This window comes from Neodiprion lecontei, chromosome 4 (assembly GCF_021901455.1).
Source record: "Neodiprion lecontei isolate iyNeoLeco1 chromosome 4, iyNeoLeco1.1, whole genome shotgun sequence".
NCBI lineage: Eukaryota > Metazoa > Arthropoda > Insecta > Hymenoptera > Diprionidae > Neodiprion > Neodiprion lecontei.
The window spans coordinates 28,270,988-28,285,036 of NC_060263.1; the positions used below are offsets into that span (position 1 = coordinate 28,270,988).

Consider the following 14,049-nt stretch of genomic DNA (forward strand, 5'->3'; position numbering starts at 1 on the left):
CAGAGCCCGATCTTCCAACCGTTGTTCAGTGTATATATGTTCCATCGAATCGCTAAGATAAACAAGAAGACATTATGATATCAACATTTTATTTTCATATAGCAAATCAGTTTTTCTTTTATAGAATGTATACAAAGAAGGACATGTGGATAGAATAGTATGAAATAAATAATCACAGTATGAGTAAGTAATGGCAATAACAAAAAAAAAAAAACTGATTATAATAATAATAAAATTAACATCACTTACAATTAGCGTAATTTATCAGGTAAAAAACATTGTGCCACTTGAGTATGATAATAGTAATTAATTAAAGGGAACAAAGTTTTTTCAACACTGGTCAAACTAACCTTTGTTATGCTCATTCCGTCTATGAAAATATACTTTGGCTATAAGTTTGTATACATCATTTGTATTCTATACTATATCTTAAATTGCCTTTGATTTTCCACTATGCATTTGATTACCTACTACTTACATTTTATCATATCATCTTATATCACTGCTATCATACATATCACTACTTACGGAAGGCACTAATAATGGCTACTATAGAATGAGAACAGTCTGTACAAATATAGCCCAACGCTTAAACTAATTAAAGCTACAAGATGCCACTTTAAGACACGAGATAAAAAAAAGAAATGAAGTAATTTTACTTGTAATATTTCTGGTAATTAGATATTCTGGAATAATATACAGCGTTAAGCACACAGTCTCGATGGGTAAGCGACTTTTTGGAAAATCTTCTTCTATCTCAATTTGTTTTGTTTTTGCTGCTAGTTAAAGTTAGTTAAGTCTTTGAATCGGTCACCTGGAACAAAAACAAATCCGAACATTGCATTTCATTCATCATGGTGTCAAGTTTTGGTCAAATTTAATATAAGATCTCTTACCCAGGGTTTTCTTTTTACCAAAGCCTTTCTTTGATTGAGAATTTTTATCAGCAGCTTTCGAATACTCAGCCACCCTTTGGTCAAATAACTTCATATGATCTACGCAAGGTAGATTCAACCCTTCTATTTTCAAAATTCGATCGTGTATAAACTGATTGAACATCGTTGTTTCCACAAACCATTCGAGGAAGTATTGAGTTCCACGTGATGGCCCAGCTTTTACAAATGACTCTTTCTGTAATACCGAAGTCAGAAATATGTAATGCCCGTGTTATATTTTCATTATACCACAATGCGAATTTAGACAATGAATGTGTTGTTTAGAAAATTAATAAATGATACTCAACATAAAATTTAGTTTTCACATTAGCAAATCATTGAGACGATCACATTATAACAGCATTTAATTCAAAATACAGACAGTTCTATCCTTTATGTAACTGCCGTTCAAGCATGTACGTACCTCGAAGACGATTTTCCCATCTTGTTGAGTGACAATGTGTGAATCGCAATGGGCGCAAGTTTCGACAAAGACCCTTAAAAATGCTTCAGAAACTAAAAAGTTTCTAGAACCATCACCGGTTTTGGTGTTGTTAGACACCAATTGTAGAGCTGATTTCAGTCCCTTCTGAAGTCTTGACGGTAAAATGGAAGACTCATCTCCAACGGCTGAGATTACCTTTGAATTGTCCAGGTCTACAATAATCCCCTGAAAAACGTTTCCAATTGTTAGACCGAGGCGGTCACATTATTTAGCTTTAATAGACAATTCCCAAAATAAAACTCGTGTTTAGTCAATGCTACGACGACACCCGTTTCGGTAAATTGTACTTACATCTTCCATCGGCGTTATTTCGACAGTGATTCCATTTCTTTGTTTCAAAATTCCAATAACAAACGGCGATGGCGCTTGTGGGATTTCAGAAAATTCGGGAATGTTAGGTAGAATCGGTACAAACGGGTGTGGCCAGTTAAACGGGTAGAGTAAACTCTGCAGAGCCTCGACGCATGACGATAATTTACTGCAAAGCAAAAAAAAAAAGGAACAAGAGTTAATAACAAGCTCGTCAAATCCTCGGAAAAATTCTGAACTAAAGTACGTTGGCAATTGAATATCTTTTTCGTCAATATTTCTTTCAAAAATTGAAGCTCACCTCAATTTACTGCAAATCAGAATGACCTTTCGTTCGAGCAATAAACTTGCGAAGAGAAGGAGCAACACTTTGACGGAAACCGCGTCGAATAATTGACTCATATCCCTTTCCTCCAGTCGATGATCATCGAGTCTAACTATGGTGTATTCGTCGTTCGTCGATTCCAGATCGTTCAAAGAGTCTTCGGTACCCTTGGATTTTTCGTGATGCAACAAGACCGCGGTGGCGAGCTTCGGCATACCTGTGCTGCGAGTTTGCCCGTAAGAATTCGTGAACTTGTTACCAAGAACAACGTTGTTGTTAAACGTCGGGCTATCGGCGCCGCTTGATGACCCGTCGCAATCTTCCTCAGTCTCGGTCACAATGGGTTTGAACCTCAGCACTTGCCCAGCTTCCGGCATTCTGCTGTTGTATAATTGCTCGATAAAATTTCGCCTCGCTACATCCGGCTGGCCGTGCCGCGACTCGAGCTCATCCAAGAGTTTCGCGTAAAAACCACTCGCCCGGTGCTTCGTGATTAGGCAGTATGCCAGAGGTAGACAAACGGGTGCTCCTTCTGGCCTGACTCGACGACAGTGGCCGTATCGCCGATTTCCTTTCTCGTCCGTCAAGACGAACGTGTACGCCAGGTTTTGATCCGATTCCAAAGGAGGCCAATCCAGTCCGTCGGGAAAACAGAAGTACTCTATCCATGCCGGGGGTTTTGCCTGCAATACAAGATTACGCGGAGGAGCGTTAGAAATACAATGTATGGTATGGTAAAACGGTATCGCTGAAAACTGCGATAACTAGTTTGCGGACGAATGAAAAACGCCTGATAATTACATAGCTCGCTGACGATGAGTATCTTTAGTCTCAAAAGAAATTTATTATTTTGCGTGGCATTTGTAGTTTGAAATCTGAACCGAGCCTAAATAATTCTAACCTGTCCGAATCTAGCTCGTGTATTAAATTTTACACAAATTCAAGCTTTGTAGATTGTTTCAGGTTCTTTCAAAGTCTCGCAACTGAAGTCGCAACGAACGATAAAACGTGTAAATTAATTATCTCCAAATGGGTTCGTCATCGAAATTCAGTTGATCTGCGAGTTGTTTCGTGAGAAACCAGATTGAATAATATGGAAATAAACCGGTTTGCAGGCGCATTTTTTAAATTATTTTTACTAATATAAAAAAGGATATCAACCGTTCTCTGCGAAAAGTCATCTTCGTAAAGTCAACAGATTATTCCGTGAAAATAATTGAATTTTAAATTCAAAATATTCTAAAACTGACCACGGATGTTTTTTAGATATTTTTTCTTTTTACAAACTGATTACCGAACTATGCTCCTCGATTTATGAGCAATCAAAAGTAGTTAACTCGTATGTTGTATACCGTATAAGAAAAAAGACGTTCGTAATGTGTCCAGCCACCGTGATAGCAACTTTGTCGATTAAAAAGAAGAAATAAAAAAAAAACATTTAGGATTGTTGATAATAGAAATCTTTTCCGCAGAAAAAAATTATACACTGATTTCGGTGTCAAGCTAATTGAATCAAAAAAACGTCGTGGAGATAAGACCCCGAGACTATCTTGACTTCTTAATAGCGAATTTGTTTTACAGTTGTTGTCAATTAAATCTCTAAACTTACATGTATCGGATATTGATCCTTAACGTATGGTTTCCTGGTACTAAGATTAATTTCAACCAGGAGACAGACTTCGAAAAGATTATCAACCAGTTTGCTGACTACGGGACCTTCTTTGCGTTCCGAAAACTTTGATGAAACCCGTCTAACGTAGTGTTTCCTCTTATCAGTCTGGCTTCTGTGAAGTTCCGCTTTGCTCGGTCGAAACGGTTTCTGCTTCTCTTTGAACACCTGGAGTTTTTCACTGAAGGTCGAGTATTCTTCCGTGATCGAGGTCGATGAGGCCAAAGAGTCGGTGTCAGACGAAGTATTCGAATCCGTTGGTGTTTGGGATCCAGCCATAACCGGCTGGCCGAATGCTTGATCCAGCAACTGCTCTATCTAAAATGTATTTAAATTTACGTTGTAGCAAAATAATTTGCCAAAATTAATATTGATTTTATATTTTTCATATGCGAGTGTACGAACACGATTCATTCGTGATCATTGTTTTTATATTATTTCAGGCGTTATCTTTTACACACACACCGTCAAGGTATGTTATTCATTTATAGATAGAAAGTTTAACATCAAAATTTTACAAATGACAAGATAGATTCCTTTTACTGATCCCCTCGAATATCGGATAGTCAGTAACGGTCAAACCAAACACATAAAATTACTCAACTCTCATTCTGAAAGCATCTTTATATGGATCTCGATAATCTTTACTATATCCCTTCCAATAATACCGATACAAAATTTAAAGCGAAAGGACGACAGTGCCAATTACGACCAGATACCAACTACGATACGAAAGGAAAAATTACTTAAGCATGGAACTTTGTAATGAGTACTATTGTAGGATTGCGGTCCATCTGACATAGAGCCCAAAGAAAATCATTCCAAACCAATGTGTAACATATATATAATATATATATAGTTATATACGCATTACAAAATCGAATTGTATTATACACATGTTGCAAAGATTAAACGTAGTAGCTAGTTTTTTTTTCAAATGTATTACACAAACTTATTCATTACATGCGGAAGATGATACTCGAACAAATGATTCCCATATTTTTGACGCTATACAGAATAACACAAAATCGCGTCAAGCAATATTTTCGAGTCTAAACTCTCCCAACTGTTTTGTTGAAAATTTATTCACCATTTTATATGCGATAAGTACGTGGTGCAGAAATTGTTACGATCAAGTACCCACTTATTTTTTATGTATCCTCATAAAATATCACTTGTCGTGTAGTATCGTGAACGATAAGCAAACACTTTCGATAACAAAAGACAGAAGCATACAAAAGATTATTATAACGGAAAAAGAATACATGTGATAATGACAAAACTGTAATAGAAAATGGACGTAATAGAAAACTGTAGGATAAATCTTGGTAATAATAAATTTTGTGCAAATCTAAAATGCAAAGCACAACGCGTAAAACATTATAAAAGTACGTACATACGCAATGAATAAATAAATGGAAATTAATTATACAAAATGTGGCAAAAACAATAATCCTCTGGATATAAATAATAGAAACATGTCTTTTGGCACATTTAATCGTCATATCGATAAAAATAAACATATCGTTTCTGATTGTGAGTATTCTAACAATAAGTGAGACAGAAATCGTGTATCGAATTATTAGAATTTCATTAAACGATGCAAAATTATTTGACGACGATTACTGCACGTGATTTTAGTTATGTGATATTAAGTGTCGGTGAATTTAATATCAATTGATTTGAGAAACCATTGCTTTCGAAATTTTAAAGCGCCGGTCAACCGCCACGTGTAAAACTGACCATCACATACACTTTTTAGCTATAAATTTACGGAATGGGAAGTGATTTACAAAACGGTTTAAAATACTATTTATTGTTAGTCACGTGATTTATACGAGGAAGGAAAAAAAATAAAATCGTGCTAACCGTTGTATAAAAACCGAAGCACGGTAACGCGTATATCCAAGCTTCGGAACAATTGTTTACACGTCGATAGCCGCGCAACGGATACAGCCATAAAGGTTTCGTGGAAGCAATTTGCGGAGGTAATCGTATGGAGCTGAGTGTATCGGACACGAGGCAACTTGAAGAGGGAAAAAATGCATCACTTTTTACGCATTTAATCGAAGGTTTCGCCTTAAGAATTACATCACATAAAACCGCAAACGATATTTCTCTCTGTCTCGCTCTTTCTTTGTTTATATTTCCGTAATCTGTTCAAGGTCCAAGAAATTATATTCTTGGTGTAAACTTTCGTCATCAATTGTACTCAAAATTTACAGTACATAAGCCAAAAAGTAAATACGTCGTATGTCAATTGCAAAGAATCGAATTTCAGCAGACTCACAATCATCCAAATCAAACAAACATAAGAGAAAGTTAATGCAAGCTGCACTGAAGAATTCAAGCTTCCTTAAATCATGTTGAAAAATAAGGTATATGGCTGGAGATTCTGACACTGTACATTTTATCGCGCGGTGACGCACATTGATCGAAATATAACATTGGAAACGAATTAGGCTCCGAAAGGAACGATTAAAGTAACCGGTGAACGTCTTGTGATCAGTCAGTACGAATTTATAAATTTCTTATGAATTCACTAACTTCAATTCGAAGGATACGCATAGAGCTCATCCTGCGTCAGTCCGGACTTGACAATAAATAACAAACCACTGGAAGCCACGTGAGTCACAATACAGTATCAGCAACTTCCTCCTGTGCCTCTTCTCAGTCTCTATCGTTGGTGGGCTCAAAGTATAACACAAAGTGTGACAAGTAATTCAGAAATATGCATTGTACGTACGGCACAAACGTGACACAGAAAGGTCAATACCAATCGCGTTAATCCTTTTTGACACGTGACAATAACGGAAATAATAGATAGGTTCGTACGTAATATCGTTTGAAGTCAGATGAGATGCGTACGGAACTTGTGTCGCCAAACTATATCCATTTTAATATACGAATCAACGGTTGTCTTCGAAAATCACTTACCAGTTTTGTCACCCAGTAACTGATATCGCGAAAAACATAAATCGCATACTACGCGGTATAAAAAATTAAGAATTAAGCCTACTCACAATATTATCAATTCGTGGTGCCACCGCCCTGGTTGTACGTAAACCGAAATCTGTCATAAGGTTTGCCATCGGAGATTGTGCCGGCATATCGCCAGTCAAATGTTTGACAGGTGCTATGGCAGTGATCTATTTTTATACCCGTTTTTACTTGAATTTTTGCACGGTGGCGAAAAGTGCAAATGACACCGACGAAAGTATTCTGCAGATACGATGGGAAATTTTCACTTGAAACAAAGATAAGACGACAAAATTCAAAAGAGTGAGAAAAATAATTGAATACTGCTGAGTAGTTCCGTAGTGTCAAACAGACTAAATAGAAACAAGTTTATATCTGACAATGAGGAATAATACGATGAATATTGCGTAACTCAAGAGTTGGTTGAATCCGTGTTCTTGTATTTATATTGGCTGCGGTCTGTAAACTGTACGACGGTCGGATTATCAGGATGGGAGTGAAAATGTATAAGAATAAGGAAACAGAAGACTCATAATATGCTTTTTCATTAAGTTCAAGAAGTACAGGGCATTCGATAGTTGCGAAAAAAATGAAAATTTTTCCAACGGATGAACATAAGTTCCATGTTACTTTTCCAGTTTATTCGTGAAATTCCCTGGGATTTTTCCGACTTTTGCCACCCGAAATATCACATCTCTTTTTTTTTTTATCCCATTGAAGATTATAATCTCTTATACCTAATTAGAAGAATTTATAATTGATGACGCAGTTTTTTCGATACACGATTTTTCTTCTGTAATGTACAACGTCTACTACGAGAAACGTTTGTCTGCAATAATAAGCATTAAACAGCGTCACATAATAACGTAAAACCAGCTACGTTGAAGAACGCCATTACTATTATTACAGGAAATATAAGAAACAAATTTGATAAATAAAGTAGAAAAACAAATATCCGTTATCGTATAATGGTAACACAAACTACGAAATCTCACAATATTAAGATAATCAAACCATCACCATGTAATATTGTATAACCACTACCATACCGAGCTTATAATGATTAATGAGCAAATGATTTCCCCAAAAAATCATTACACCGTCTAAGTAGAGATACTTTTGCAGCATCCAGTCAAAGCGATAGGGAAGGAAGGTAGCGGCGAAGAAAAATCGGAAACCAAAGGTTACGCAATTTTGGAAGTAAGTATAAAATGTCAACTCTCAGGTATCGATTTCGCAATGAACGGAGAATACGAAGAGGCTGGAACAAATAAATGACGAAAATATATAACGCTGTGACTTTATATAATAAGGATCTATTCGGCACTCATAAATATTCAGTTCCGATTACTACGGAAGAAAGTGAAATTATTTCTCATTACTTTCCATCTTCCTTTCTTCTGCTAAAGACTGAACAAAATAGAAATACTTATCTAGTTTAAATATTAAACAGCAGCTGACTCAGGTTGTTTACGATAACCTATTATGTATGTATTTTCGAAGAGTAATTATTGTGTACCCAGTGGAAATAGACAGGCTTTACACAAGAGATGATCTGAAGTGTACATTTGCATAGGTATTGATAAACCGTAGCGTAGAAACGGTTAACTACAAGTTTTCGTAAGCCAAAGCAAGAAATGAAGAAATGATTGGGAAAAACAACCGAGACCTGAGAGTTGAAAAATTTATTTAAATAAAATTGAATCAATGAATCACCTTGGTCTTATCAAACTTGTCGGGCGAAGGACGCGTCAGGATCGCCAACTTGAGTAGCGATTTCTTAGGGAGGTTGTTCTCATGACGATTATTCGTCATTGCAAACTCATTTTCAATATGGTTATTGTTGGTTTCAACGCAAGCGGTTGGTATGGGAGTACACTGCGGACAATCACGGTTTTGATTATAATAAAACAATATACGCACATAGGTACATACTACACGACAGTGTAGAACGGCATGAAACATCCAGCTACCGAAGTGTATGAAATTGCTGAACGAAGCGAGAACGAATATTTAATGGAAGGCGAGACTCGTGTTCAGGTATAATTACACATACATACATATTAAGACAGTTCAGTGTACTTGTAATTACACAGGTGTTGGGAAGGCAAGAATTTTTGGAACGCCGGCGGTGTGAATAGCCTAAAATTGACGTACAATTTCAATCCACTTACTGCGGTATGGTTATTTGAAAATACACCGCCTGTCCGTCTGAGTCATCGAAGTTATCGACGATACTTATTATTGCATTTATCATAGTAGCGCGGCGGTCACTGTGTATTTTATATCTTGGAAATTTGTTCGAATGCGAGCTTCGCTTTGTTCCAAGGGTAACACTGAACTGCTACAAGCTATTCTGTCGTTCCTGTGTGTGCGTGTTAATATGTATAATACGATCGATAACTTATGGGTCAATAACGAACGAAAACTATAGTGCCAAGTTGTGCCGACTCACGGCTAAATATAAGTTTGAGATAGGTCAAATTTGCAGCCACGAATGAACCTCCCTCTAAATATCGACTTAGGTACGAGCCTTGGCACTGAAACTCGTACACAAATTATTACTTTATGCCGATATGCAGCATGGAAAAAATATTTAAATAAGAATATCGTTGAAAAAGTATAACAACCGTAACGTTACCAACGATTTGTTAATCAACCGTGTTACGTAAAATGCCGTTGAATTTACATAATTTATAATCGAAGGCCAGTATTGATTCAAATAAATGTACTGTAAAATACGTACACACGTAACTCACGACGCTGATATACAAATTATTGCAAAGTTTAACAACTTTTTAACGAATACAATTATTACTCACACACGTGGATACTTTTTCTGCAGAGTAAATGACCGTATATACGTGAAATACGAGGATGAAGTTAGTAACGTTACAGTAACGATGTATGTTTAAGAAAAATCGTTGAAGTTAGCACCGTGATCGTAAAAAAATAAGTTCCAAAATTGCGAAATTACGGTTTTTCCTCAGCACGAATCGTTACAATAACGTTCCTAACTTCAACATGATTGTATAACAGAGTTGTAGAACATCGTTGGAACGCGAATCATTCTCGCTCATAGAATTTTCCCACATTGCTTCGATCATTTGCATATGATTAACGGTGGAACCGTACACCCGGTTACACGAACGGAGTCTATTATCGTCTTTGTGATCCTGAACAACCCGACGCGTAAATTTCCCACAAAATCGTTCGAGTCTAATGCGCTCGCAATTTACTATTATGCAACGAATTTCACTGCCCGGAGAAGTTAGACGGTTGATCTAAATCGAATGAAATCAAACATACATGGTTACAAAATTTACAGCAGCTTTTGCAGAGTGGAAGCCTAGCCATGTAAATCGTAGCATCGCAATTGGCGTTCAGCTTCATGACAAAGATGTGAAGTTTGTTTAAATATCCTGAGCTCAAAGTCTAATTTATGATAATTATACACTGCATGTTGCGAGTTCATGCACTGCCAGATGGCGAGCAGCATTAAAACATTTTTAAAAAAAGGGTTGTTGACTTGGCTTTATACAACTTTTAACAAAAGCTTTTAATATTTATGAATAATAAATTGTGAAATTGAATTAAAAGATGCTGATCCAAAAGATCAAATTCGGGAAATAATGTCGGTAATCACCGAAATATTGGTAAAACAATGTTAGCAAATTTTCTTTCCTCTTACATACTATAAATAAATTTACGTCAGAGATGGCAGCTCAATCTTACCATGTAATGCAACTCGGCTCCTTTTGGGAAACTTTTCGGACTATCCTCTCGTTTATTAATGCCAAACCGTCTCTCGACTCTGGGAGAAGACGTGGCTGATTTCAATCCCGTGATATCTGTGCTGAAATTCTTGTTGAAGGTAAAGGGTTCGGCGTAAACGTGTTCCTCCTTGTTCGAAGCGTTGGTTACGTGTTTTTTGGCGTCGGAAAACGTTGTCAACTCCGATGACAATCTTTTTGACGCTGGACTGACGAGCAAAGTGTCGTATGGATCGGGGTTTATAAAATTTAGTGAATTTTCCATGCTATCAGCGACGTAGAATTGTGAATTATGCGTAATAGCATGGCCAAATTTACTGTAAATATTTTCAGATCTTCCCAGGGAATTGGAACGAGAGTTTTTAGTATCAGTTAAGTAAGTCTTGAAATCTGGGTTCTGTATTTGCTCATAGATACTAGAATTTCCAGCACAGTTCAGCAAAGGTAAACAGTCGAATCCTAAGTTTCTGCTCCTTTCCGGAGCACTGGGTACGTTGGGTAGAGGCCCAAGCCTTCCACCCTCTTCCAAAGTTCGAGATAATGTTTTCTGAAATATTTCCCTGTGCCTTGTAACATTGCTGTTTTCGGTATCTTCTTCAACTTCAACTTTCACTTTCGGACTTGTAGTAATGCCGAGGTCAGTTTTATCTTGCCGAGGGACGATTACTCTTGGACCGCAAGCTTTTTGATGTTGTATCAAAACATGCTCCAACTTTTCCAACATCTCCTTGGAATCCCTGCTTGTCCTTGATCTTGAATTCAATGAACCGAAAGACCTAATCGGTGACGTTTTGAACTTCTTAGGTGAGTAAGAAATGTTCAACGGCGAACTTGAGTTTTCTTCAGACGATGCAGAGTCGTTCAGGGCACCAGTTGACGGAAAACTTTTTTCCCTCGCAGGAGAAGAATCTGAGGGTGAGAAACTCTTTTCGGCATCTGATTCTTTACCCGATTGTATGCACAGCTTGGACAACGGTATCGAAATATTATTCTCACTGTTTAAATCAGGCACAGCGATAGGCTCATAATCTGTTGAATTATCGACATCCTTAATAACGTCTGAGGATTCTTCGCTTCGACCTCTTATCCTATATAAAAGGCTGTCCAGGTTTGGAACTCTCTGTGGTACGCTGGGCATTTTTTCCTGATCAGGAAAATCGCTGTGCTCAATATTACCTGAGTTAGGGTAATTGAAACGAGTATCCTTTCTGTTCTTCATACAATTTCTTCTCTTCAAATGCTGAGTGCCAGCATCGTGCAAGAAACTATTTATTTTTTGTGCTGTTGTATCAGAAACATTTTGGCCCACACTCTGACTGATTTCAAATTTTTTCTTCTGCCAGAACCCATTTACTTCTTCGTAGTCGTCGACTGGAGACCTGTTCGTTGTCGGACTATGAGCAAAGGTTCTAGGAGGTTTCTTCGGCGGTGGTCCAGAAGGAAGCGGGGCTTTGAGAGCTGCCTTCAACGTGTCGGTTAGTTTGTTCTCGAACATTGGTGGCGATGCGCCAAGTATCGAAGATTTTCTGGATGTTAAATTATGTCTTTTGTCTCTTAAAATAATGTCTTTTACAGGAACAAAGTCAAGGTTGGTTTGGGCCGACGGAGAATCTTTGCTGTTTGCGAACAAGTCAATTATTCGACCTGCTTCGGAGCTATTCTTAGAATGTCGACTTGCTACTCCAAACAACTTGTTTTTACTAGCAAATGGAGAGGATTCATTGTCATTTTCTCTTACTTTGGATTTTCTTCTCGATAATTCTTCCCTGATATCGCAGATCTCGTCGTTATAATCCTCTTTGTCATTGTCCTTGCTGTATTTATGCGTTGACACATCGTTATTCGTCTTCTGTTCATTGAATTGATCATGTTTGGGTTTCATTACTTTCGTGTACTCGACACCGTTCTTCGTAAATTTGTCAAGTTTGAGACAAACCTCGGTACTGTTATTTTTCTTAATTTCATGTCTGTCCAGTGGACTTTCACCGTCATCGTTCTCGTCTCGGATCCCCTCAGAAATTGCGGATATATTTTTATGTCTTGATATAACGGTCGTTCGAACAGAGTCTCTGCGTTGCTCGTTCGTGGCTTGTGATGCAGGCGATATTTCCCTGTTCCCCAAACGTTCCGAAGACTGGCTTCGCGATCCTTTTGGCTTTTCTTTTTCTCTTGGCAACAATCTGCCGTATCCGCCATTGTCGTGAAGTTCTCTATTTAAATTATCGGACAGCATGATTGAGTCCACGTCATCGTATCCCATTTCATGTTCGTTGTATCTCGATTTCTTTTTGACCTTACCGAGTTTACCGTACTCGGGTTTATCCTCGAACAATTTGACATTCTTATCGACCAACGAAACGATCCTCTCCTTGGTAGGGGAATGCAAATTCTTGGTCCTAGCCAATTTGTCTCCCCTAAAAGCAGGGCTTCTTTTAATATTTCTACCAGGATTTGAGAGCTGCCTTGTAACCTGGAGTTTCAAATTCTTCCTCAGCACAACAGGAGACGCACTCAGTGTCCGGCATAGCGATTCCTTCACTTTTTCGTCGACGCGCTTCTTCTCACTGGAATTATCCCTCTCCGGGCTTGGACTGGCAGATTCGAATTTTTGCTTTATCGAATTAACTCGATTAGAATTCTGCGGCTGAATATAAGACATCTTGCGCAAGATTAGTGCGTCGCATTAAAATATGTACATGAAGCCGAAGCTAATTTCACTCAATTATCGTTATATTATAGGTCACAATTCACAAACATTATATTTGTAAGAAGATATCTCGTAAAATTATTAAAAAAAATAAAATGAATATTACATGTGAATGTAAAAAAAAAGCGTTAAAAAAAATATCCTCCATAAATTATGACAGATGCGTCATTTAGTTAGTCACGGAACAGTAGCATCCACACGCACGAGCGTTGTTATTATACACCTGTTGCTCTCCATCCCGTTAGATTCGAGGTTATGTCGCTCGGTGTCTTCTTACATCTGCTCTGAGGAGAAAGAAAGAAAATCGACGTCTCAGTTTCGCAAGCCCAGTAGTTAATCCGTAACACGGTGTTACCTCATTGTTAACTCATCGCAAGCTGTACTGCTAGTTTTTAATTAAAGTATGGATATATGTATGTGCGTACGTACATATTGCGAAACCCGATCGCACGATCACGTTTTGATGCGTATCAATATGTATACAAGACGGCTCGTTGTTTTCTTCCTCTTTCTTATATCACTCTTGTTTCTTTTTGTCCCGTCTTCTCCCTCCGCCTAACATCCTGTTTCGGGTATCGACTCGCGTGTGAGTTGAACGTGTTGAACGAAGCCTCGAAGATGTTTATCAATGTTTATGTTTATCAACGACGTGAACTTCGAGAAAAACGCCAGCTTCGCGTAGAACTCGGTAGATAGAAACAAGCGAAGTCCGCCTGCAGCCTTTCGAACAGCGAATCAGCACTCGCGGTGTCACATTCAGATCGGATTCTTGCACACAAGCCGACCGACTTCACGCCCGCTTGCCAGCCCAGCGGCGACTGCATCGCGTCAACATTTAATACTTTAC

The 14,049-nt window shown here is 37.8% G+C and overlaps 1 protein-coding gene across 3 annotated transcripts; it reads right to left on the reverse strand.

The window, feature by feature from the left end:
* Positions 1-72: 72 nt before the first annotated feature.
* LOC107222830 lies at positions 73-14,010 on the reverse strand. Of its 3 annotated transcripts, none has more exons than XM_015662346.2 (9): positions 13,632-14,010; positions 10,458-13,481; positions 8,439-8,600; positions 3,684-4,061; positions 2,051-2,757; positions 1,732-1,918; positions 1,360-1,605; positions 897-1,131; positions 73-814 (listed from the first exon to the last, which is right to left on the reverse strand). In XM_015662346.2, the coding sequence occupies exons 2-9, from the start codon at positions 13,152-13,154 to the stop codon at positions 780-782; spliced, it is 4,647 nt and encodes a 1,548-aa protein (XP_015517832.2). In that variant the 5' UTR covers positions 13,155-13,481; positions 13,632-14,010; the 3' UTR covers positions 73-779. The 3 variants fall into 3 exon arrangements, with proteins under 3 accessions (XP_015517832.2, XP_046594170.1, XP_046594172.1); XM_046738214.1 differs by having other exon boundaries at positions 10,458-13,486; XM_046738216.1 differs by lacking the exon at positions 8,439-8,600 and having other exon boundaries at positions 10,458-13,486; positions 13,632-14,009.
* Between the last annotated feature and the right edge of the window lie 39 nt (positions 14,011-14,049).